The sequence below is a fragment of the Papio anubis genome, chromosome 14 (genome assembly GCF_008728515.1).
Source record: "Papio anubis isolate 15944 chromosome 14, Panubis1.0, whole genome shotgun sequence".
Taxonomy (NCBI): domain Eukaryota; kingdom Metazoa; phylum Chordata; class Mammalia; order Primates; family Cercopithecidae; genus Papio; species Papio anubis.
Genome location: NC_044989.1, coordinates 1,195,211 through 1,221,400, shown reverse-complemented (window position 1 = coordinate 1,221,400; position 26,190 = coordinate 1,195,211). Strand labels below are relative to the sequence as shown.

General features: G+C 44.3%; 1 protein-coding gene across 1 annotated transcript in view; it reads right to left on the bottom strand.

The window, feature by feature from the left end:
* The window catches only part of SNTG2 (syntrophin gamma 2), a 368,413-nt gene that overhangs the window by 80,498 nt on the left and 261,725 nt on the right, over positions 1 to 26,190 (bottom strand). The window contains exons 10-13 of the mRNA XM_009183595.4: positions 22,547 to 22,676; positions 20,008 to 20,046; positions 12,930 to 13,046; positions 920 to 991 (exon numbers count right to left, since the gene is read on the bottom strand). Of these exons, the coding sequence (XP_009181859.2) occupies positions 920 to 991; positions 12,930 to 13,046; positions 20,008 to 20,046; positions 22,547 to 22,676 (358 nt within the window). The remainder of the gene's footprint in view (positions 1 to 919; positions 992 to 12,929; positions 13,047 to 20,007; positions 20,047 to 22,546; positions 22,677 to 26,190) is intronic.

Here is a 26,190-nt window from a genome sequence, read left to right as displayed (position 1 = left end):
AATTTAAATACATCCAGCCCTTTCCTTCATCTCCTTCATTACCATATTCAACAAAAATAGGAACAATGCAGAAAAATGTTGCCCAAATAAATTTTTCAAAAATGGGAAATAAATGTATTTATCATTTGATAATATTATTATGGAAATGTATTTCCCCTTTACACGTTTCCATTAAAGGTAGTCTGAAATTCCAGATTTAAATTTAAAACAAAGCAACTACAGATAGAGAATATTATTTTTGAGGACATTTTCAATTTAAGAAAACAAACCAAACTTTGAAAGACAAATCTTTATTCAAAACTTCTAACTTTAGACTGATAACTCTTTAAGGCCAAATTCTCACTGAGTCACATACTAGGACACGGTGGCACCCGGCCACGGTGAGCACATCGCCGCCTGGCTGTGGAGACACCTCTGCGGTCAGGTGGGTGGGGGCCTGCGTAGGGCCCTGCTGCACCTCCAGGCTCTGGGCAGCACCACCAGTGAGGTGTGTCTCCCGGAGGAAGGTTCAGTCCCTACCTACCCTAGGAACCACGAGCAGCAAACTGGCCAGACCCTGGGGCAAATTTATATCTGACTTATTGAAAACAATTTCAATAGCAGCAGCAGCAACAGAATCTAAAGTTCTTGGAACAAATTATTGTAAGTGGACGTCCTAAAACACATCTCTCCCCCAAAACACACACAAACACCACATACCACATACACACAGACACACCGTCATCCATTCATCCTGCCTGGATGAGCAACAGGGTGACAGCTAGAACCCATGTACCGGGTAGGAAGCGGGGATGGGTCCAGATCGTCCATTCCAATTTTGCTATTTCAATGGACCATGCGGAACAAACAGTCCTCTCATTCTGCAAGCCCAAAGGGCATCTTACTGTATGAAAGCATCTAAAGTGCAAAAGATCCCTACCTTGTGAACTTTAAACAGCACCTCACAGAGGTGGTAGGTCCTTTCTGCTCGCACCCAGTCGAATGTGCTCACCTGCAAGAAACAGAAAACGTTCCATGAAAAGCAGCATGCTACTTTTAGTTGAAAATTTTAAAAATTTACAATAGTGTGACTGCATGTGTGTCTACCTCAATTAAATCCTAAGTCCCCATTAGTATAAATTGGTCACAATAAACTTTATGTACTGCTGAGTTTTGATGAGTCGCCACGTCCTCATCTCTGTCAGTTTGTGGCAAATATAATAGCTCCATTACTGACAGGAAAATGTCTATCTCCTTTATCTTATCTTAGATAGATAAGATTGATATCTATGATATCCTATCACACACAATTGGGCATAATTTTTGAAAATCATTTTGGATTCCTTTTAAATTAGGAATTTCAGGTAACATTTAATGCATGTGAAAGTGAATGCATTTATATATTTACTGGCGCAGAAAAACGGACAGAAAATATTGGGTAGATGGTCTTTTGCTTTTTAGAAATAAACTTAGTTCTATTTCAGAAGTGAATGAAAAACTTACTAACCAATTTAATCAAATACATTTTTCATTGGTCTGACCTGTTGTAGTTCACAACTATTTTAATAATAATGACTAAACTAATCTCACTTTTGAATAATGCCCTACGGTTTACAATTCAAGTTCAGATATATAATCTCGAAGTTAAATTATTTCATGCAGAAAAATTTAAGATATTCAAGAGTGAGTGTAACAAATTTGATGTTTTTTATTGTTGACCCTGCACTTTTTCCTTCAGCCAGCAAAAATAATCCAAAGTGCACTGAATTATGTCTTTGAAACTCTGAAATTGTCTTGGCTTTAATTAATTGGTGACATTCTGGTAATCCTTGCACCAAACAAAATTCTCAAGACATTTTTAAAGTCATCACAAGTGAAATGTGAAAAATTACACAAATAGTTTGCCATTTAATATTTAATTGCCCTAGAGTCAGCTCATTGCAATTGTGATTTCGGCAATAAAACGGTAAGTAAAGGGAACAATTTGAAAGTGAGAATGGCCAATTAGAATACGAACTTTAAAGTTCCTTTTGGATCTAGTATTCAGGTCATAAGAGCTACATCTTGAATTTGCTAGAGAGAGTTTCAGGTGCTTATTTCAGAGTTTAAAAGCCAGAAACTCCAGCACCCCTTCTCTTGAGAGCTGGGGAGCCATGCTGATGGATGCCTGAAATAAAACATCACCCTGAATTCCACAGCAGTGCCCACTGGTTCCTCAACACTGCACCTGCCTCTCCCTTCCCTCTCCTGTTCCCACCCTGGCCAGTGTTTTATGCTACTGCCTAATGTCACAGCTCAGGTGCTGGTTCTATAACTGGAAAATACAGAATTATGGATCCACCATTTTTAACTTTCCCAGTTAGGACAATGCTGCTTATTTTTGGAGGCTGTAAATATAAAGAGGAAAAAAATCTCACTGAACACCCTATTCAGAGACATCTTCCCAAGTTTACTTGTTGCTGTAAATATACCTTATACATATTCATGGTTTTATACTTTTCAAAATATAGTTTGTAATATCAGCATTTTCCCGTGTCATTAAATGTTATTCAGAAATACAACTGTAACTACTGCTTAGAATTTCTGTGTGGAGTTACGGTTTTCGTAAGCTTTATCTTGGTGACGGACATTGTAGATTGCTTTTAGGTTTCACCATTGTCACAGTGCTGTGATTAATATACGTGGTCACTGTATTAGATTATGTCACATTGAATGTATTTTCCATACTAGTCTGTTATCAACATGTGGCAGAACAGCAGGGATCTGAGTCCTGTTCTAAGACAAAGCTGGAGGAGGCTGTGCTCTTTGCTGTCCGCAGAAGGCAGGTCTAGTCTCTCCCTCCTTCCGCCGCATCCATCATCCATTTATTAAGCCCCTTTCTGTTCCTCCCTGTGGCGTCTGCTGTTCTTGCCGTAGTCCTGCCTTCCTCCTACTCTTTTACTCCTCCTGCCAGTGGCCGTGTCTCCCCCGGGGAACCCTTCTCCGCTCCCAGAGCTATGACCTTGCCCCAGCCCAGGGAGGCGAGGCGCAGTCCACACACAATTCAGGCCAGAATTCTCACCGTCTTCGCCACCATGATTGATTCGGGGAAGAGAATGTGCCTCGATCGGAGACACAGGTAAGAAGGTGCTTGGGCTTCCGATGGAACCATTTCTATTGGGGACTTGAAGAAAATGCTGCCACCCTGAGAGCCGTGGGAAGTCCCCTTGAGCCACGTGGATGTTATGCGTGTGGAAGTATCTACACTAGCTCCTGGCTGTGATAACGCACCACAGGACAAAAGTGTTAGGAACAGGGAAAAGGGGGAAGTGGGGGAGGTGAGGGGCACAGGCTACTCTTCACCTTCCACTCAGTTTTCTGTAAATCTAAAATGGTCCACAAAACAAGTCTATTGATTTAAAAAAAAAAAAAAAAAAAAAAAAGCAGGTCTTTCTCATCATTGTTCTTTCCCTGCTTACCCGAACCTCATGGCTTCTCGAGGACTCAGCTCAGACCCAGCCCTGAGGCCTTTCCTGACAGCCCTGGCAGGTCTCCCTCACCTCTTCCAAGTCCCAGCGGCCCTGCCATCCGCTCCGCCCTGCTGACCTGCAGCCGAGGTGCCTTCACGTGTGTGATCCTTTCTGCAGGGCACCCTCAGCCCGGCTCCAGCCTTCCACAGATATCCTTCCTCTCCCTACGTGGCTGTGACGTGAACACTTCTCTAATTCAGTGAAAGTGCAGGCACCAGGTTCCTCTGAGTTTCCACCAGAAAAAAATTATCACCAAAAAATTCATCATGTCCTTTAGGGCTCTTCTCACTTTTTATTTCACTAGTTATAGCTCTAGAAAATATCTAGGCTACAACAATTCAATGCTGAACATGACCATGTAACAGAAGGGGATTATTTAAGATAAAACCATTTCCAAGGTATCCAAGAAGAGCATCTCGTGCGTTGGTTAAGGTTCTGCGTAGCTTGTAGTTCAGATAGGAGGTAGGCTGCTGCAACAGATGTGAAAAAACTTGGCTAAATTGAGCTTAATGTTAGGAAAGCTAGTAAAAGCCCTCTCTGTACACGTATACAAATGTGTGTGTGTGCGTGTGTGTGTATACAGTCATGCACACATCACAACACTTCAGTCAACAGTGGACTGCATAGACCATGGTGGCCCCATAGGTTCTAATGGAGCATATACAGAAACCCGGTGGATGGAACTTGATACTGGCCTTGCAGATCGACTAGAGGAAGGGAGTCATAGTCAGTAATGGTGCTGGAGCATTTGGTTTTCTATATGTAAACATACATAAATAAAAATATACAGATCATCCAGGTTTCTGTAAGTACACCCTATGATGTTTGCACAATGACAAAATTGCCCAACTGTGCATTTTCTGGAATATATACCTGTCCTTAAGCAATGCGTGGCTATACATACATACATGTATTAATACATGTAGAGATATATATATATATAGCTTCCCGAAAAATCCCGAAATCCAGACTCCACGCCACGGCGCCCAGAAATCCGGACTCCATGCCGCGGCTTCCCGAAATCCAGACTCCATGCCACGGTGCCCTGAAATCCAGACTCCACACAATGCCTTCCTGAAATCCAGACTCCGCGCCACAGCTTCCCGAAATCCAGGGCTCCCTACCACAGTCACCACGGCTTATTTTACACGATTTTCCAGGACCACGCCTCTTATGTTGAAAGAGGGAAACCCTCTGCTGAGAGGGACCCTCGCAGCGTGGGCCTCTCTGAGGCTGTTTATCAGCTGATTTTCTCTGGGGAGTGAGTTTGCATGTCAGGAGAGAGATCCACTGGCTCTGCCATCGCACTTCTTCCTCGGAGCAGGGACTTAACACCAGGGCAAGGAAACATGAGGTATGCGGATGCCTGGATTTCTCCAGACTCGCACGGAACAAGAGACATAACCAAGCTTTGTGAGACGGTAGACAAGGCGGCTGGTTTTGTAACTACATATCATCACTACGTTTTTCCAAATAATGGCAATTGATAACTTTCTAAGTATCTGGCCCCATTTGGCTTCAAATGGAGCAGAAATTGTAGATTACAAGATGCTATATCTTGGTACCTTTGACTATTATTTTAGAACAATGAATATGTGTCCCCAGAACAATATAGTTTGCTCCATTTACAAATCTTCATTTGAATGATTTTTTCCAAGTAATATTTTTAATGATAGAATATACCTATGTAATAGATATTCTTAAAATTGCTAATATTTCTTGCATATTGATAGGCAGTTGCTATATCATTGATATATTAATTTCATACAATTCTGTAAAATTGACTTTATAACTTATTTTAACGCATTTTAATGATGTTTGAAAACAGGAATAACTGAAACATCTTTCAGATTCCAATGTACAAATCAGAAATAAATACTCTGGCTAACGAAGGAGAGTAGGGTGTGTGAGAAAGAGTCAAGAGTCCCGGCTTTAATCCTAGCTCTTCCAGCATCTCCTGGTGCATGGGAAAGACAGAGATTAGGGACCCACCAGAGTGGGTTGGGCCCTCCTTACGGAACAACTGAGCTGTGAAACATGGATCTGCTTTTTCCACTCCAATTCCTCGTTTCCATTCTTCTATCCCGTTTCCCTTCTGCTACGGCTGGAGTCTGAGACTCCGCCCAAATCTCATGTCAAATTATCATCCTCACTGTTGGAGGTGGAGCCTGGTGGGAGGTGATTGGATCGTGGGGGTGGATTTGGTCTTTGGTGCGGTTCTCATAATAGAGTTCTCATGAGATCTGACTGTTGAAAAGTATGTGGTGGCATCTTCTCCCTTCCTCTCTACCTCCTTCTCTGGCTATGGTGCTGTTCTCGCGACAGCATTCTCATGAGATCTGATTGTTTAAAAGTGTGGCATCTCCTCCTGCTCCCTCTCTGGCCATGTAAGACATACCTACTTCCCCTGTGCCTTCTGCCATGACTGTAAGTTTCCTGAGGCCTCCCCAGACATGCTTCCTGTACAGCCTGTGGAACTGTGGGTCAATTAAACCTCTTTTCTTTATAAACTACCCAGTGTCAGGCATTTCTTTAGAGCAATGTGAACGCAGACTAATACACTTTCTTTTCTCTCTTCTCCTTCAATTCTTCCTCTTCCTCATCTTGAATGAGCTCAAAAGCCATCGTTTAAAGAAGGACTTTATCTTTTAGTTTTTTCCAAGTTGTCATGCTAATCTTTGGGTCCTTGTTAAGAGTCACTGAAATTTACTGACGTAGACTGCTGAGATTCGAGGCTCCGTGAATATTTCTACATTATTGCATAGCTCGCGAGGGCCTTGGAATGAAGGACGATGGTGCAGTGACTCGGCCATGGGAGTTGGCAATAGGGACATTTCACACGGATGGCCCCTGAAGCCTTTGATTTATATTCCAAAGTGTGATAGAAGAGAGATGGCGTTAGTAAGGGGGCGTCTCTCCTTCTGTGGGGAGGAGGGTGGGTGGGTGCTGAGCATCCTATCCAGGCTCTGAGAGTTACGGCCCTGGGTGCTTCTCCCGTGGCTGACACCTCTGCGTGCACAGAACTCAGGCAGGGACAGGGAACCGGCATTGAGACGTTCTGTGAGTAATTAACAACCTGTCTCTGATCCAAAAACCTCTTGTTTCATGTCAGGATAAAATAAATTTATAATATTGATATTAAAACCTTAACATAAGGTTGTTTTAGATTTGGCTAAAGTAAGACTGCTACTGGCAAACTGCCACCAGTGCCAGGATATAAAGTGTCAGGCCAGAAAAAATATTAATACATTATAAATATTTAGATGTAAATTCATTCACCATATTGTGTGTATTGATTTTGCAATGAGAAGTTGCTGAATATTAATAGATAATTTTGTCTGTTAGATTCAAATGCTTTTAGAGCTTTCTTTTTTTTTTTTGAAATGGAGTTTCATTCTTGTTCTCCAGGCTGGAGTGCAAATATGAAGGGTTGATTTCTCCTTGAGAGTCGCATTAGAGAGGATTTGATGACCTCTGCAAAACACTCAGCCCACCACTAAGCATTAACAGGCCCCAGTGCTTATCTTATAGATTATTCAACCAGTAACCAGGCAGCATCTTCTCTATGTCAGAGGCGATACTGGACATGGTGCAGGCAGCAGGAGCCCAGCACGGGCAGCTCCCAGGCCCATGGAAGCCAAATCGCGTTTCCAGTGTTTTATCAAGAGAAAACTTCCACACCAGCCATCCTTTGTATGATATTTATAATGTATTAATCATCCTTTCTTAATCTCCCTAAAACCCTCTCAGGCAGGCATTTACAGTCCTCATTCTCATCTTACAGGTGACATTTAGTACTGACAGTTGGAGGCCACCGGAAATTTGTAAACTATAGGAAGTCATCAGGAAGTATACAGATGAAACAAGTCAAGTCGATCTAACTTTGGATGGAATATTCGTAAAAACCTGCACCTTTTTCTCTCTCCGGTGCATTACTGGTAGTAACTACCACTGAAAAAACACAACTTATCCAGATCCGGAAGAAATGAGTGGCTTCTTTCGCGTGGATCAAGGATCCAGTTGGATGAACTCAAGGGTCCTGCGGCCTCACAGCATCGGGAGCTCTCTGCGTCCTGGGTGCCTCCAAAGTTTCTATGGCTACCCAGTTCTTGTCTCTGAACTCAAGACTGGTGGGTCTAACTCTACTCAAAAACCTCCCTTTGGAAATCTTTAAACGTTTCAAACTTACAAAGATCCAGCACTGGCCAATGAGTGCATCCCACAGCTCCCATCTCAGCGAATGGCAGCATCACTGCTGGCTGGAGTCCCTCCTCTCACGTCCACACGCCATGGTCTGGGGGTGTGTGCATGGTGTGCATAAGTGGTGTGTGCATGAGTGGGGTGTGCATGAGTGGTGTGCAGATGTGATACGTGCGTCATAGGTGTGTGGTGTGCACATGTGGTGTGTGGTGTGTGCCTGTGGGGTGTGTGTCTATTTGTGTGATGTGTGTGTGGTGTGTGCATGTGGTGTGTGTGTGGTATGTGCATGTGTGTGGTATGTGCATGTGTATGTTAGCGTGTGTGGTGTGCGTGTGTGCGTGTGAGGTTTGTGTGGTGTGTGTGCGGTGTGTGCATGTGTGTGGTATGTGCATGTGTATGTGTGCATGTGTGGTGTGTGTGCGTGTGGTTTGTGTGGTGTGTGTGCGGTGTGCATGTGGTGTGTATGGGGTGTATATGTGTGGTGTGTGCATGTGTGTGGGGGGTTTGTGTGGTGTGTGTGCAGTGTGTGCAGTGTGTGCATGTGGTGTGTACATGAGTGGTGTCTGTGGTGTGTGTGTGGTTTGTGGTGTGTGTGGTTTGCATGTGTGTGGTGTGTGCATGTGTGTGGGGGGGTTTGTGTGGTGTGTGTGCGGTGTGTGCATGTGGTGTGTGTGTGGTGTGTGCGTGGTGTGCATGTGGTGTGATGCATGAGTGGTGTGTGGTGTGTGTGGATGTGTGTGTGTGGTATGTGTATGTGTGGTGTGTGCATGTGGTGTGCGTGTGGTGTGTACATGAGTGGTGTGTGTGTGTGGTGTGTGTGTGTGTGGGTGTGTGTGTGTGGTGTGTGCATGGGGTGTGTGTGTGGTGTGTCTGTGTGTGGTGTGTGCATTAGTGGTGTCTGTGGTGTGTGTGTGGTGTGTCTGTGTGTGGTGTGCACATGTGTGTGTGTCTATGTGCGCTTCCTAAGCACTACTAGACTCAAAAGCTTCCCAGACTGTGCAGTCTATCTTGGTGTAATTAACAGTTACATATTTGCACTTAAAAATTTAAATTATGAAACTATGCTTACTTGAGGATAACAAAATTTATATATTTCAGAGATCTGACCAGTTTGGATGGATGCGTACAGTTTAGAGTAACATCTGGCTTCCTTAAATTGCAGCCTAATGGTAAATCTATCTGGGGCTAATTCAACTTCACAGGTTCACTGAATCTTGAGAATGACTCTCTAGGCTCATTTGGGTCCTCGCTGACCCTTGACAAGGAATAGCGAGGCCTTCAGAACCACAATGATGGAAAGAAGGCCTGCTGACGGCTCTGAAGAGAGAATGGAGATGGTGCCAAGTCATCTTCTGCAGAAATTATTAGAAATTAGAAGTTAATGGAAACAATCAAGTTCTAGGAATGTTCAGGAGTGTATGCAGAAGGAGAAAGATATGACATATAACTTTTACAGGACAAGACAAGAAAGGGGTCATGAATACAAGATAAGGTACAGGTTCCCACACCAAAGATAAAACTGTCTCTGAGGGACTGGAAAGCAAATAAAGGAAGAGACCTCGAGAAGGGCAAAGAGTGGGCACAGAAGTAGAGACAGAGAGAAAGACAGAGGGAGAGACCGACACAGAGAGAGAGACACAGAGAGAGTCAGACAGAGACAGATGAAGAGAGAGAGACCTCGAGAGGAGCAAAGAGTGGGCAGAGGAGAGACAAAGACAGAGACAGATGCTTCAGACAGAGGGAGAGACACAGAGTCAGACAGAGAGAGACAAAGACAGAGACAGATGGAGAAAGGGAGAGGGAGAGATAGAAAGAGACAGTGACAGAGACAGGGAGAGATATGGAGGGAGGAGCCGCAGCATCCGGAATGGAAAAAGCGATGTTGCCCGAGGAAACAGAGTTTGTCTGTTAGTTTTTATTGTTTTCAAATAGTTTAAATGACCAAGAAAGAAACCCTAACAAACCACGGCAAAGCCAGGTGGCGGACAGCATGGTCTCTGTGGGCCAGAGGAAGGGCAGGAGGCGGGCAGCCCTGGGGAAGGGAAGCCCCAACCCAGCAGGCTAAGGTGTGGGCACTTCCTCTATGTGGATGAGGAGTTAGCGATTTCCAGTTCCTTCCTGGACACATGGAAACGTGACTTTGGCTTCCCGGCACACACAGCTGCTCCTGTGGCTTCGGGCAAGGCAGATTCCTGCCCCTCACCCCAGTGCCATGCGCCCTCCTCAGCCCTCACTCCCCACAACCATATCCTGGTTTCAGATCCCCAGGAAATGATTCTCTGCCCCTTGCAAATGCACTGCCCAGCCAGTGTGAGCGGCAGCGACCTCAGGACCCTGAGAGAAGACTCACCTACATTTTAACAAAACGAAACTGCATTTAAAATAAGAAACGGACTCTCTAACCACAGCAGGTATGAAGAAAAAGAAGCACAGCTTAAAATTTAGATACATTAGGATTTCTTTAAAAGAATTATTTCAAAATCAAATGTAGTTAGTTAGGGACTCATAATTCACAACTAAGCAGAATACAAATGAATACTGAAGGGAAGCTGCTTATTTGTATTTATTACTTTTTTTCAGGCTAAGTAAGCCAGTTTAAAACCAATTATGACAGCAAGTATCAAGAAGAATAATGACAGGCCAAATACTTCAAGGCATAACTTCTGAGTTCCAGAAGATGGAGCTGCAGGTGCCTGCAGGGCAGCGAGCGTGTGGATCGGGGTCTAGATGTGGATCGGGGTCTAGATGTGGGTCTACATGTTGTCAATGGCCCAAAGGCTCTTGGTCTGCGAGGGAGGTTCCGTCATTTCACAAATGTCAATGACTTCAGAGACAACCTGCAACGCTCACAGAGCCACGTGAGAACAGAGACTCTGGGAAACTGGGTTTCTAGCTCGAGTCAGCCTTGTTCAAGACGAGATCTGCCAATGGCATCTGTCCTGGCCTCTCCAGTCGCTGTTCCCACCAGAATGAGAGGGCTGGAGGTTCCCACTGGGGAAGAAGACCAGAGAGGATACTGCCTGCACTCTGGATTTTCAGTACATTGTAAGACTATTCTGGCATTAAATGCGTTAATACAACCCACAGTCTCTTAAGAGAGGATTTTAAATAAATTATCCAAAGCAATCCTCAGTCAAATACATTTGTTTACTATTTTATTTACACATGACCTTCATCTGTAAAAGCAAGACTCAAATGAGAAAACAAAAGCAAGTGAATGTGGCTATTCAATGTGTTGCTAAAATGAAAATACCTCTTTTTAGTTATCAGTTACGTTACAATAGGTCTCCATGATAAAACAGTTACGACGTATCAAGACGGAGCTCTGACACTGTGTGCTCTTGGCACTCATCAATAAAATGAGGAGCCTTCAGTCATCTCAAGAATCAAATTATATAATGGACAGAAGTGCACTAGAAGCTACAAAGGAGTTTACCCACGTTAGCGATTCCAGGGACACTTCGTGATGCTGCATCAATTTACCAGCCAGGCCTTGCTGAGATGAGTTGGATGCTACGAGCGCCTTGGAGTGTCCCAAGGCAGGACATAACTTCCGTGAAGACACATGGCAAAGAAACTTCTCTAACTGTTTTAAACCCTTGCTATTCAATGGTTATTGAATTAGGGTCTGCCTATTAGGGTTCGAAGAATCCCTAAGTTCCATAAAAGGCCAACTGGTAAATAGCTGCGCTGGCAACATGTGCAGTGATATGGGTCCATGGCAGGCCTCCGACACCTCAGCCCGTTCCTGTGTCTCCAGTGTCAGTGGTAAGTGGTCCAGGCTGGGCACATGCCATGCCAGCCACCTCCTCCGAGTCTTTCAGCACCTCTGAGATGAGCTGGCATGAATATCTCAGCTCTGCTCAAAACCAAAATCAGCCCAGTCAATCAGATGTTCAACTCTGGGACTTGAATTTGAAAAGATGGAGCAAATTAGCAGCAAACGTTAAAGAACATGGTTACACTTGTTTTGAGGAGAATTCAATCGTTATTCATGCAAACATTTAGACGCGGTAAGAACAAAGTGCTGGTTTATTTTAAAACCTTGCAACTAAAGACAATGTGATATACTATGTTATCCCTGGGGCAGAAAAAGTGCATTAGTAGAAAAACTGCAGTTTGGCTGGAGGGCGAAGTGTGGTTAGTATTGCTGCACCGTCGTCAAATGGTTTGCCAGATGCTCCGGGGCCACGTAAGTCAGGTGCATCAGGGGAGCTGAGTGGAGGTAGATGGGGCTCTCCACACTGAATGTGCAGGTTTTCCGTAAATCTAAAATTATTCTCAGGTAAAACATTTACTTAAAAAGCCATCCTTATCAATGAAAAGACAGGCAGGGTAATACTGTCTTGATGTCTGGAGGTGAACTTGGTTTTATCTTTTCATTTCCTTTTAATGGAAGAAAGTCCCGTCAACACTGCACATGACATGCATCCAACATGTGTAGGTACCTGAAACTATCAGGTTTTTAGTTTGCTTGCAGTTCTGATGGTCAGACTCTCAAAAGCAAAGCTGTTTAAATTGATAAACTTCTAGACATTATATATTACATTTGGTCAGTTTGGGGAGAATGGTGCTGGTGGGAATTGGAAAATGAAATTGCAGAACTGTAGCATTCAGCCATAAATTTATATTACGGACCCCACTAAAGCAGGCTGCTTATTTTTAAAATAAAACTTGGGAGATATCAGGGAAAAAAAGCTTTTAAAATTTAGAAATTAGAAACGTCTAAAAAGAGGGTTGTATTTTGTTTGTTTCTTGGCTTCTTCAACTACATAATTTATCCTCTAAGACATAGAGCCTCTGCATCCCACCTCCAAACCAGCTGGCATTTGAGGAAGAAATAAGCTCTACAATATCTTAATGGCTATTTGAACTAAAGAAATAATGGGTTAATTTATAAATTTGGAGCAATAAATAAGCAATCTACAAGCAGAATCCTTTCCAAACATGTAGAAACAGCAAACGGCAGGACCAAGCACTGTCTTTGTCCTCTTCCAAACACCAGATGTAGCATCCCCCTCCTACAGAACAGCCCTCCCAGCAGCCCCCTCTTCCAAACACCAGATGTAGCTTCCCCCTCCTACAGGAACAGCCCTCCCAGCAGCCCCCTCTTCCAAACACCAGATGTAGCTTCCCCCTCCTACAGGAACAGCCCTCCCAGCAGTCCCCTCTTCCAAACACCAGACGCAGCTTTCCCCCGCCCAGCAGCCTCTCCCTGTGGAGTGTCAAAGGCATCCTTACCGGAGGAGTGCTGAAAACGTAGAAGGACGGGCCCTTCAGTGCTAGGAACTTGGGTCTGAAGGTTTGAGAGGAGTCAGCTCCTTGGAGTTTCTCATTTACCCACCCCATATGCACCACCTGCAAAGGGAAACCTTTGAAAATTACAAACCAAGCCTTAATGAGGGCATAATGTCACAGGAGCAGAGTAAAGCACATGAGCAAGCCGTGCTCCCACCAGGTCAACACACCCAGAATCAGGAGACGGGAGAAACGTGGAGATGTCCAATTTTCCAAATCAAGTTCACACAATAGGAATGAATCACATCTTGAATTAAAAATTCAGTTTTGCATTGAACCAGGTTTTACATATGAGCACTTTCAGTTTTGGCGAATGGCTTTCTCAGCTGCCTTAGAGTTGTTGGTTTCATTTATCTTTTAAAAAGACTGTATTGAATTGTATTCTATTAGAAGGTAGTATTTCAGATTTTTCTGTGAGGTAGTAAAAACAGCTAATTATATTTTTCATTCCTATAGTGAACATAGTAGTTGGCAAATATGGAAAATAATTGTTTCCCTTTATGGCTCAACTTCTTAACAACAATGAAATAATGCAAAAATACTAGATTCTTACAATGAGCAGTGAATATTTTTAGCCATATAAAATTCAAACTATAAAAATCAGAAGGTGATTCAAAAACATTTAAATAGTAATCCAATTTAAGAATTCAGTGCATGAATTCAAACTATTATTGAAGAAAAATCCATGTTATCTAAAATTTTAATGTGACACATATTTTGTAGTGAGTACTAGGAGTAATTTCATTATAATTCTTTCATTTTCTCACTCTGCTATTTCAAGGAAAACCAATGAACATATGCTTAGCAGTAAACACTTAGAAAAATAAAAATAAGTTATCACAGAGATCCCGACCACTTTACCAAACGACACTGACCGATGAGCTATGACAAGCTGAGAACCAGCTGGGACCTGACACCCCTCCAGCGTGCAAGCCCCACACACCACGAAGCGCCCTCTGCTGGGCCGCCTGGGTAAGTCCCGTCACAGCCAGCACGGGCTCCACCGAGGGCAAGTCCTGCTTCTGTTATTTGCTTGATAAACCGCTGACGGTCTTCACTCTTAAGCTGGATGAGACTTCCCGGGACGTCGAGAGGCTGGACGACAGAATCAGAGTTCTACGAACGGTATTTCTAGCAATGGGAAAGAAAATTACCAGCACTGTTCTGCAGGGCGGGGGGCGCAGCCAAACAGCTAACATCATCGTGGTTTTCAGTGTTGAATACGAATCACCGAATGCGTTAAACGTTTTAATGTTGTCTTTCTTGACTGTTCTGGATTTACAAGGCTTTTAAAAGTAACCCAAATATTTCACTGGATCATGAACTTCCAAGTTCCTAATGGGTTATCCTTACGTCCCATGGAGGCTCAGGAACCACATCGATGTGGTGTTAATATGATGATAACAGAGGATGACTTTATCTCCCCAGAGACCTTCCCCAGCAAAGCACATTTAACATTGCCAAGGCTCTCTTTTTCCATCATGAAATGGGATAGAATTATAGATCTCACGTGAGAACTGTGGGAATTTCACAGGGTACCACAGGAAGCCCCTCGTAAGGCACTAGCCGGGGGCAAAGGCCGAGGACATTCATACCTGGAAAAGCCACTAATGTGTAATTTACTCCTCCAGTGTCTGAATTTGAAGCCAAATACACAGATTATTTAAAAATACCTAATAGATTTTCTTTCCTTATTTGTCTGGTTGGGTCACATATTTTTGTTGGTTATAACACTAGCATTTATACTCTGTAAATCACAAAAAGCTCCATTTAAAAATGCATTTTTTTCTAGCAAATTTAGCAGATGCTTGATGTTTCCATAATTAACGTGAATTCAATGCGTGATTAATTCCAACTCGCTACTGCACGAGTGCAGGGATTTGTACAGTTTAAGATAGGATTCATTGAAGCACAGTTACTATAAAAACAATTATAGGATTCATTGAAGCACAGTTACCAAAAACAACTAATTGCAAACACGGAGGCTTCCACACGGTCATGAAAAGAATATTATGCGGGCAGTTTGTTCAGCAAGAAAAGAGTTCACATCCCAGGAGGACCAGGCACACGGCCCTGAGCAGCTGCCCGGGTCATCTTACGCGCACTTGAGTGCATTGCTGAAGCCTTGAGGAGACCGTATTAGGCCAGATTTCACCAGCAATGATGACCATATCTTCAAATCCAAATCTTCAGGAGCCTCTGGCCACCGGATAATTGCAGCAGGCAAAAACAAGTTCACCGTATTTGTCAGGATGGCTGAGTGGAAGACCTTTCTCTTATTGATTAGCATCAAAGTGTGGAACCAGAATTTCTAGAAAATGTAGGAAGTTGCTTGAGTCCTAAATTATTGCAAACTTTTAAGAATCAGCAACAAGCACAAAAAGTCTGGTTTGACCCCATATTTATTACGAGGAGTCACATCAAGATCCTTGTCAAATCACAGAGTTAGTAAGAAGGAGGGGTAGAGAATAATCACATCCAGAAAAATCAGCAAAATAAAAAACGAGGGAATGGCGAACACATTCCCTTCTGCAGGTCCCTGGCAACATGGTCTGAGACTCTTTAACATTCATAAAACAAATATTTCCTCTGGTGAGAAATTCTAAGGGTCAAAGCCTGATTAGATTCATATGGCGTAGAGAAATTTAAAGTGATATTTTGCTTTTGCCTGTAGGGCAGACAAACTCTGCTGGTTTTACTTCCTTCATTTCCCCAGCCCTCCCCATCACCACCCTGGCCCCAGGCTGGAGTCCTGCCCTGTCACCCAGGCTGGAGTGCAGTGGCATGGTCTCGACTCACTGCAACCTCTGCCTCCCAGGTTCAAACGAGTCTCCTGCCTCAGCCTCCCAAGTAGCTGAGATTACAGGTGCCTGCCACCACGCCCGGCTAATTTTTGTATTTTTAGTAGAAATGGGGTTTCACCATGTTGGCCAGTCTGGTCTCGAACTCCTGGCCTCGTGATCTGCCCGCCTCAGCTCCCTCATTTTTTAAGTCATGTGTTCACATACTGTTGAGTTTCCCTGATCTTACTCTTTCTGTTCACGAAACACTTAATCATACACTGCAATTTAGATTTCACAAGGGATGAACTGTGAACAGGAAACTGACGTGCAGGAACTTAATCTACGACAGGGCTGTAACACTCAGGAATATCTAAATACAGGGGACAGATGGGTGAGAGATTGATTTACATTACAGGTAGATCAAGGAAGAGTAAGTTGGAAGTATGCATTCTTGAATTCTTGGCGAAAATAGAGAACTTGGGATTGTTTTTCTAGCATGGCAGCAGCAAGCCTTCTTTTAGGAGGAGAGCTTGATCACGCGGTGGAATTACCGTCTAATTCAGATTCGGTAGAGTTACTCTGTTTCCGAGGAGCTGCAGGTACCAGCTGGAATCCGAGCACCCAGACCTGGGAGGCCCCATGAGCTGCACACCCACCTCCCTGCCCCAGGGCTGCTCTTTCTTCCCCCTGGGCTGGGACAGTGTTGGGCTCTTCTTTTCTGTATCTGGTTGACACAGTGTTTGGCACAAAGTTCAAGGAGAGTTATGTATTAAGGAGTGAATAAAGAGCTACTGTAAGCCCAAGATGGCAATAATAGACTGCCAGTAATCTGAAATACCTGTTAGTTGGATGTGAGCTTAATTAAATCACACATGTAATTGAAGTATGCTAGATTTAGCGAAGAAATACGTTATAGCTTTGCCAGGGTTGGAAACATCGGATGCTTTCTGAATCTTCCTTCGGCATATGCAGTTCATAAATAATTTTAAGCAAAGCTAATTTTATCTTCTACATTATGACTTTTCTAATTACACGTTCCAAGAAGTGTGTATTATACTTTTAGACACATCTCCCTGATTGTACCACCTTAATAAAATTAAGATGTCACAACCATTATAATAAAGAAATATATCTTTTATCTTTTCTGATACCATTTCTATAAGAAAGTCCTTTTCTTTTCACCTGATCAGTCAAGATAATTAAACGTCCACCAGATGATAACATGCAGCTGGTCTTTTCCTTTAGCTGGAAAAAGCCAGAATTACTTGTGTTATTCAGGGTTTTCTGCAGGGGGTCGGGGTGATTTGGCGATTAAAGCATCGATATCTATGTAAATTAAATTTCAGGTTATTCAAAAATAAGTTTAATTTGGAAAGAAATAGGGCTGCTTGCTGTTTGGTGGGGTGGGCATGTGTGTGTCTGCAGTTATCTTGGTGTTGTTTGGTGGGGTGGGCGTGTGTGTGCCTGTAGTTATGTTGGTGTTGTTTGGTGGGGTTGTTTGGTGGTGTTGTTTGGTGGGGTGGGCGTGTGTGTGCCTGTAGTTATCTTGGTGTTGTTTTGTGGGGTGGGCGTGTGTGTGTCTGCAGTTATCTTGGTGTTGTTTGGTGGGGGGGGCATGTGTGTGTCTGCAGTTATCTTGGTGTTGTTTTGTGGGGTGGGCATGTGTGTGTCTGCAGTTATCTTGGTATTGTTTGCAGGTTAGTCTTTGTCCCGACAAAAGTGCTCTGGTTTGTGTGATAAATTACTTGGTTATTTTTTATACCAGATACGAGAGTCTAAAAATGCATACATTATGCTTTTTGTAGATTCTCCTAATTCTGTTTTTCATGTGTTTTTGTTTGCCAATTTCACTGGTTGTTAAACACTTTTATTTATCTTTTCACAAAAATTTTTTTCACATAAAATTCACATTTTTCACATTAACAATTATCTCACAATTATTTATTAAATACCAAAATCAAGAATGAATTGTTCAGAGTGAGAAGAAATTTTCTTTCTGTTTTAAAGGGCCTAACGTCTTAAATGCAAACTCCTAACATTTGTACAACACACACCACTTTTGGAGAAAATGTGAAACCATCCTCCACCAAAAGCGCATCCGGATCTAGCAGGGCTAGTTCTTCATCATCCTACATAGTGAAGCTCAGTTCTAAGATTAATTTCCAAATAAGCTACTCCAAGCCGCTAAGTAAATTCAAAGTTGTATAGAACATTTAAGGTTGTAAAAAGGACCTTAAATTACCCAGTACAACTTTCTTGTATTACAGATAAAGAAATTAAGCCTCTGGAGTGAATTTGTTAAAATTACACCACCAGATAAGGGTCTGGTCAGGGTTATTAGGTCCACGGTTTGCCTTTGGCTTTTTGCTTTGTCAAACAAGGCCACCCAGATGGATGTGAAACACACAACGTTTAACATGTGGTAGAATTTCACCGAGATGAAGCAAAAACAAGGCCACCCACTGCCTCTGAGGTCTCTGGAAGACAGACGGTCCTTCAATGTGCTCCGTACCAGGAGATGTGCTCCCTACAGGTTTTTATGTTTCTCTGAACTATTATTTTATCATCTCTTATGAGTCGATGATAAGGAGGATTAAATTCCAAAGTAAAAAGAAAATGCCTTCCTCTCCGGAGCAGTGCCCTTTCCAACATGAGAAGTAATTCCAGAACAGCTACGAAAGTCAGCATGTTCTCTGAAGCACATAAAGGCCAAGTCCGGAAACGCTGCCCGTTCCCACGCATGCTCTCCACCTGCGGGCATCGCCGTTTAGCATCAAGGATCTGTCTGCAAGGTGACAACCCCTCTGGGGGCCGGGAGAGGATGGCTGTCCTCGTGGCAAACAAACTGAGAAACAGAGAAGCAGCAGCCAACATTGAGAAACACCAGAAGCTGCGGCTCCTCCCAAGATCTCGGAAGAGTCTCAGGTTTGCCATAAAGAGGATCTCAGGAGACATTCTGCTAATTGGAGTGTGTGAATAAGACACAACATCAACTGGTAAATTATTCATAGAGACTATGGCAAAACTTTGGCCCACCATCCCACCAGCCTTGATAAAAAGGTGGAGATAAAGTGTTTCCTCTGTGAACCACAGAGAGATACGTACTTTGTGGAAAAGCTTCAGAACTTCTGTTACAAAAACACATAGTAGGGAAATTATGTGTAAGAATATGAAACGAATCCTATATTAATTTGAAGAATTTATAGAAATAATCATTAAATAACTATGTAAACAAAAATAGTTGATGGTAAATTTAGAATAATATTACGAGATAAAAGATTTAGAAGAACTATTTATTCTGTTTCTTTTCTAATGTAGAAATGTTGACTAGAGAGGTTTAATTTAAAACATAGCCCTATTTTCCCATTCTTTTAGTAAATACTTGATAGGCAGGAGACCTCTTCTAAAGTCCTCCATCGTGAATTCAAATATTCTTGCTAAGCACTATTTTGTGCGCTATTTAAAGCAAACTGAACACGTTTTTCTCAGTTTTCTTGAGGCTATGATGCATGCTTCTTTAAGTCCATAAGAGATACAACCAAAAATGAATGAACTGTAAGTAACATACTCCCTTACAAGTTAAACCATAAGTTTATTATAAAGGAAACAAGAATAACACAGTAGCTAAAAAGCTGATTTGCCTGATATTCAAACAGCTTGATTACAATAGAGTTTTCCTAAGTACTCACAGACCTGGGAAGTGAGCAGAAAATCAGGCCTGAGGGTGGCTGCAAAGGTAGCCCTCGTGAATCCAGGACAACGTTAAGGGCATTGGGCTCCAGGTGAACAAACTGCCTGGATCTGGGGATGGCAGGATCCTATCGACCGGCAATAACACCCATTGGGTCAAAGCCCTCCCGAGAGTGAAGCTTTCCTAGTAAGGATTTTATTTAAGAAAATAATATAATGCTTAAAATTTCAAATTGCACGGGTGTGTCATTACAAAGCCCTTCTCAGTTTAAACAATCATATCTAAATCATCATTTAAATCACGATTCCTTACAAAAAAACATAACTGCCAATGGAGAAATCATCCATACACAGGAGATCAGAATAACCTATGCTATTCCCATAGACAGAGCAGTTTTACAGAATTAACAGGGAGGGCAGAGACCACAAAATGCAGTCTGAAATGTGCTAACGTTTTCCTATCAACATTTCCAAATTAAATTTCAAACAACCAAAGAGACTGCTTTTTGAGATGTGTTTCATCATGAAGCAGAAAACACAAACCGTACCTGGTCGGAAGGAGAGCAGCATTTGTTCGCCATCTTCACCTGCGGAGAGAAGGCAGAGAGTCAGCGCCACAGCCACCAACACCAGGACGGCTCACCTGAGTGGCAGCTGGAAGTCATCAGCCACACTCTGTCCTGGGAAATAGGCTTCTTTAATGACACACTTCCTATCTGAAAACCTAGCCAGAGTCAATACAAGCATGGCAGCAGTGGAAAAAACTTTACTAGCAGACTTCAATTCCTCTTTTTCAAATATCAGCATTTATGTAAGTGAAGTTATGGGAGAGCAGGTGCTTAAATTCCAATATCTGAGAAAAGTGGGTAGTTTCCTATCTCTTCTGACCAGTTAATTATTACTGTGATGGTGGTCTGGTTATCCTGATTGATAATCTTTCTTTTATTTAGTTCACCCAATGACCTGGGTGAATGTTGAACGGAATTTCATTTAACAGAGACTGGGTGCGGAATCACGGCACTTCCTGACCACAGCCACAACCATTTACGATCACTGTCCACACAGCCCACAATACGGCCCAGCCACCTGACCCGTTACCTGGCCACACAGCCTGACCACGCACACAGCCACCACGGCCACAGCCACACACACAGCCACGGCCCACATGCATTACAGTCCGCGAGATCCACTGGCCCACGATGCCTGGCCCACAGCCCACAGCCACAGCCCACGTGCAGATCACGCAGCCCTGATCCCGCACAGCCACTGACCCACAGCCACCTGACCCCGGTCCATTCCATTCCACTGGTCCCTGATCCTGATTCCATTCCATTCCATTCCTGTCCCTGTCCCTGTCCATTCCATTCCATTCCCTGATCCATTCCACTGATTCCTGAGATCCACTGTTCCACCCAGTCCCTATTCCATTCCATTCCACTGTCCATTCCATTCCACCTGGTCCATTCCACCTGAATCCCTCCACTGATCCATTCCTGATCCCTGTCCACCTGTCCCATTCCACCTGTCCCTGTCCATTCGTCCCTGTCCATTCCATTTCGTCCCATTCCCTGTCCATTCCATTCCATTCCCTGGGAGATCCATTCCCTGATCCACCTGGCCGGTCCCCGTCCACCACGTTGCAGCCACGGCCCACATTTTGGCCCACGGCCACAGCCACACACACAGCCACACATTACATTACAGTGCGTACAGCCCACAGATCCGCACAGCCACACACACAGCCGCACAGCCCACAGTCCCACAGCCACACAGCCCACAGCCCACAGCCCACAGCCACACAGCCCACAGCCACACAGCCCACAGCCACACAGCCACACAGCCGTGAGGTGGCTCGGAGTCCACATTTCCATTCTGAAGTTTTGGGGTGTCTGACTTCTCTGCCCTGCTTATGAGGGGTGATGTGTGAAATGATACAGAACTGAAGGGCGCTCCTTGTCACAAGCATTTCTGCAAATATGAGTCAAGCACCATCCTTTCTTCCCTTTCTATTTGTTCAGATAACTTTGGAATTTAAAGTGTCACATCTGAAAATTACGATGTTAGGACGGTCCTGGTACTTCCTTCTGTGGTTGCAGAAAGGAAGCCCCTAAGGTCTTTACAGGAGAAATCTCACACATTACTGCTTCCCCCAGTGACAAGTTAACTTCTGTTTAGCAGCCACAGGAAGCGGCAAGGTTGCAAAGGAGATGTGGGGTGCTGGGCAGGGAAAGGCAGGGCAGGGGCGGGTGCCTCTGCAGGGCTGCAGGGTGGGCCGTGCCTGGCTGGTCTGCAAGCTGGACCCAGTCTCTGCAGCCTCCAGGCTACGCCGGAACAGAGCAGGGATCGAAGTGCAATTACAAGGCAAGTCAGCTGGGAGGGAGCAAGGACAGTAAGGTCAGTCCAGGGCCCCCTCCAGGCAGGGCCAGTCCTGCCACAGTCTCCAGGCCTGCGGCCACGACTCCATGTCCGTATCCAGACACCCACCACTCCAGGCAACTCCCACATCATCGAGTCTTTGCTCCCACCCCATCTCTTTTCATTTATCTTTAAAATGTCCTGCTGACTTTTATCATCAAACACATCACTGAAAGATACAATGTTTTTTCTTTTCTGGGGGACTACAGCACAAATTTGAGAAGTAATGTTTTTGCTCAATTATGCCTTTTTCTAAATCTTCATAACGTTTGGGGGAATTATACTTTAACTCAATTAGGTTTCCCCAACTCAAAATGTCACATTGTATCAATGCATTTGGCTAAAACATAAAATTATGACGCATAACTATTTCTGTAAATGTATGTGGAGAGAAAGAGAGAGGAAGGGAGGGAGAGAGACAGAGGCAGACAGAGGGGAGGAGGAAGATAAAACCAGGTGGGAAATTCCCAGCTGTCAGACGTAGTCACACTCTTTGATTTGGAAACATTCTGATGGCTTGATTTTTAATGGTTATAGTCAGAGATTTGACACATTGAAACAAGTACATGATTTTGTTTAGGGTTAATCATCAATCATCAAAAATCTGATGTCTCAATTATTTTTCATGCACAAATGAACATCAGCAGAGACTCAGAAACAATGTGTGCTCACGTTCTGAAGGGTCAGCTCCCTGATGTTGGCTGAGACCGCCCGCAGCCAGTCGGCGCCATCCTGGGCCGTGTAAAACCGGAGGATCCCAGAGCTGACTCCATCCAGGGCGAGCACCTCGAACGCGTTCCACCTGGAGGAGGGGAGAGAGCTGTCCAGGAGGCCCCGAAGTGAGGGGCGCAGGCCTGCCTCTGTGAGCTTCAAGGCTGATGCAGGGCTCTACCCTGGACCCAGGACACGGGGCAACTGCACCCCTTCCTCAGGCACCTCAGTACGGTCAGCAGGCTCACTGAGACCAAGGCCAAACCCCAAATTCCCCTGGTAACAGGAGCTACTTCTAATTCGATGAAACATGAAAAGCAACTGTCAGGGGAAGAACAGTGCTCCGGAAATTTTGGAGTTATTGTCTGCAAGATTCTTACTCGTTATTCTTTCAAAGACCCTTTAGATGGAGCACTTAAAGCTCCTGATGGGGTGAGGCTGGAGCAGCCCAGGCACCCTCCGCACTCAGCATCCACCCTTCTCTAGGACCACGTGTGCGCTTCTGATTGACAGGGGAGCTTTGGGAGAAGCTGGGTCCCCTTCCATTGCTCCATGACACTCCACTTGCTGAGAACCCAATCATGGCCAAGTATTAACAACAACAAACCAACTGTCTCAAATTCAATAGCTCATCCCTGTCATGCAACATCTTCTAAAAACATACTTTACATATACCTATTTGCAAAAGAGAAATGTCATGTACACTTTTGTAGACTTTTTCTTAAGAAAATAGTGCATATTGGCTGGGCGCAGTGGCTCACGCCTATAATCATAGGACTTTGGAAGACTGAGGTGGGAGGATCCCTTGAGGTCAGGAGTTCGAGATCAGCCTGGCCAAGATGGTAAAATCCCATCTTTACCAAAAATACAAAAATTAGCCAGGCATGGTGGCACACACCTGTCGTCCCAGCTACTTGGGAGGCTGCGGCAGGAGAATCTCCTGAACCCGGGAGGCAGAGCTTGCAGTGAGCCGAGATCATGCCACTGCACCCCAGCATGGGCAACAGAGTGAGACCCTATCTTAAAAAAAGAAAGAAAAAGAAGAAAACAATGCATATTAATTTGTATGACCCATAATACCTCCATGGTCTCAAGCCACTAACTGAAGATAAAATACAGAACAAAACAAACATATTTTGTTAAAAAAACAAGTCTTCACTGAGTTATGCTTTAATAATCTTTCAAATGTGAGTGTCATCGCTGCTTTCTTAGGCAGGGAGGGGTGTGTGGGAGAAGGGGTAGGAAACAGAGATGGTATAACACAGTTCTGCATATTTTTGAGCCAAATCTATCAGACCAGAGTTTGCTTTTTCAAAAATCATTCTTTTTAAAAGCAGACATCCCTGTCTAGGGGACATTCTCATCCTAATTAGTGTTTCTTGAATCAGAATGTAAGGTTTATCTACTTGTAGCTGATATTCTGCCTGATGGCGATGAACAAGATACTCCTGATTTTGCAGGAGGACAGAGGTGAAGGTGGAGGTGACTGAGTGGAGCTGGAGAGGGGAAGAAGCTGGAGAAAGGAGGTCCCCTGCGTGGGGAGGGCAGGCAGCTCCGCCTCCACCTTCGCTCAGCCCTTTCTGATCTCCTTTCCTGGTCTTCCTGGTGAGCACCAGTCCCTCAGGGTCCATCGCTTCCCGTGGGGCCTTTGATCCTGGGTGTCTGCTATAACAAATTAATCTTTACACTTTAAAATGCTGGGAGACTATTTTAGGCACATCGTGTAATATTCCACATGAATTAGGTGCTTATTAAATATTGAGAGACTTATATCCATACTTTTGTCCAAGTATCCATTAATTCTTATTAAATAAGTGCTGACTAAAAATGGGCTCATTGCCATCATTTCTCGTTTGTTCACGTTAACCGGTGTGATATACACAAAGCAAGGCTGACCTTCAACTAGTGGTAAACAAACGGCTGGGTCAAGCAGATTACTGAGGACAACAGCCAAGTTCCCTGGCTCCCCACATGAAGAGGGCAGAGACTGCTATTTTTAGGCACATTTTACATTGAGCTACAGCACACACACACACACACACACACGCACACACAACTCACCAGTGAACACCTCCATAAACAGTCACGTATTCAATACTCTTGGCCAACCAACCCTCAAACCAAAAACAGACTTTAGAAGAATCTTCAAAAGTTCTCTGTGTCCCACCCTCCAATTATCCCCATCTCAGAGCTCTACGCTTTTATTCTTTCAGGAGAGCCTGTTTTTCTCCAAAGGCCTGAGGAGGAACAGGAGGTGGTGCCAGTGTGGGCCAGGGACAGCTTTGCCTGGAGCTAGCTGGACTGGGGTGGGGCCTGCAGGGACCCCGGGGCAGCGTGGGGTAGGGGTGCCCCCCTCTCATGAATCAGGGACGCCTGGTGGAGCGTGTGAAGGACACTCGTGGTCACCGCTTGGCTCCAGCTCACATGTGCTAACAACAGTGTCTTCTCGGGGAGCTGGCATTTCCTGATTCTCAGGGTTGGTGACGTATGCACCAAATGCATGGAGGACTAAACACCAAGCGCTCTCAACAGGGTCAGTACTGTGGTCGTCCCCGTAAAGTCAGTGGTGAGAAAGAATCTGAGTCCCGAGTCCTAACTCTGCCTTCGGATGTTTACACCGTCATTTATGTAGCGGGAATAAGACGTGAGGTAGAGACGGTGGGCCCAGGCTCCATGAAGGACCCTTTATCGATGCTGTGGTCTTGAGAAAGATCATCAGCTTTGCCCCCTGAGGCACTGAACACACGTAGAGCCCCAGAGGCTCATGGCCTCGCACGAGGGGCAGACGGCTGTGACCTGCAATGAAAAGGGAGGCGTCTGCACCCAGGCACATTTATGCCATAGCTACATGAGGCAGGCTGGACATCTCACTCTGAGCTGGGCTTTCCTTGTCCTTACGATGGGCTTCAAATGCCAACTCTACCATAAAATAGAAATACTGAGAGAAACAAATGGAATAACCTAAACAAAGTTATTTGTAAGCCCATGAGTACCACATAAGCATTATTAGTCTGTAATTTGTCAAAGAAAGCAATAAAAATTACATATCAAATGAACAGAAGCTGTGAAAGTTGTTAACAATAATGCTGATGGCAGATACTAACATGTTAACAAAACAGGGAAAGGAAGGTCACAGCTTGGCTTATCACTGGTTCACTGTTTGGTTTATTGTTATAGAAGCCGGGTAACTAGTGTAAGTTACACAATCTGCTTTCAGGCAAGTCTGGATGCGAGATCAGCAGCCGCTTCTTCCAGGGCATTTGTGGGCCTTTGCTTCCTCCGAGTTTCATAGTTTCCTCCAAGTTTTCTCCATGGCTCACGGATGGAACCTGGCTTCTCTACCCACCTTGCAGTGGCCGCTCAGGCCTTTCAGCATGGTGTTCGTGTGGTCAAGGTCATTGTCAGAGCTGAAATTCACAGAGCATCTGCTCAGGAGCTAACATGCTCTTTGATGGCCATGCGTGAGATTGTAGGAAGCTGCCGTAAGCAAAGCCACACCAAGCAAAGGCAGAGTGCTTGGTCCCCTGGGGTTCCCCAAGAAGAAACCAAGTCAGTTCCGACACTCACCATCCTTGGGGAAGCCAGGAACTGACCGCGTTGACACT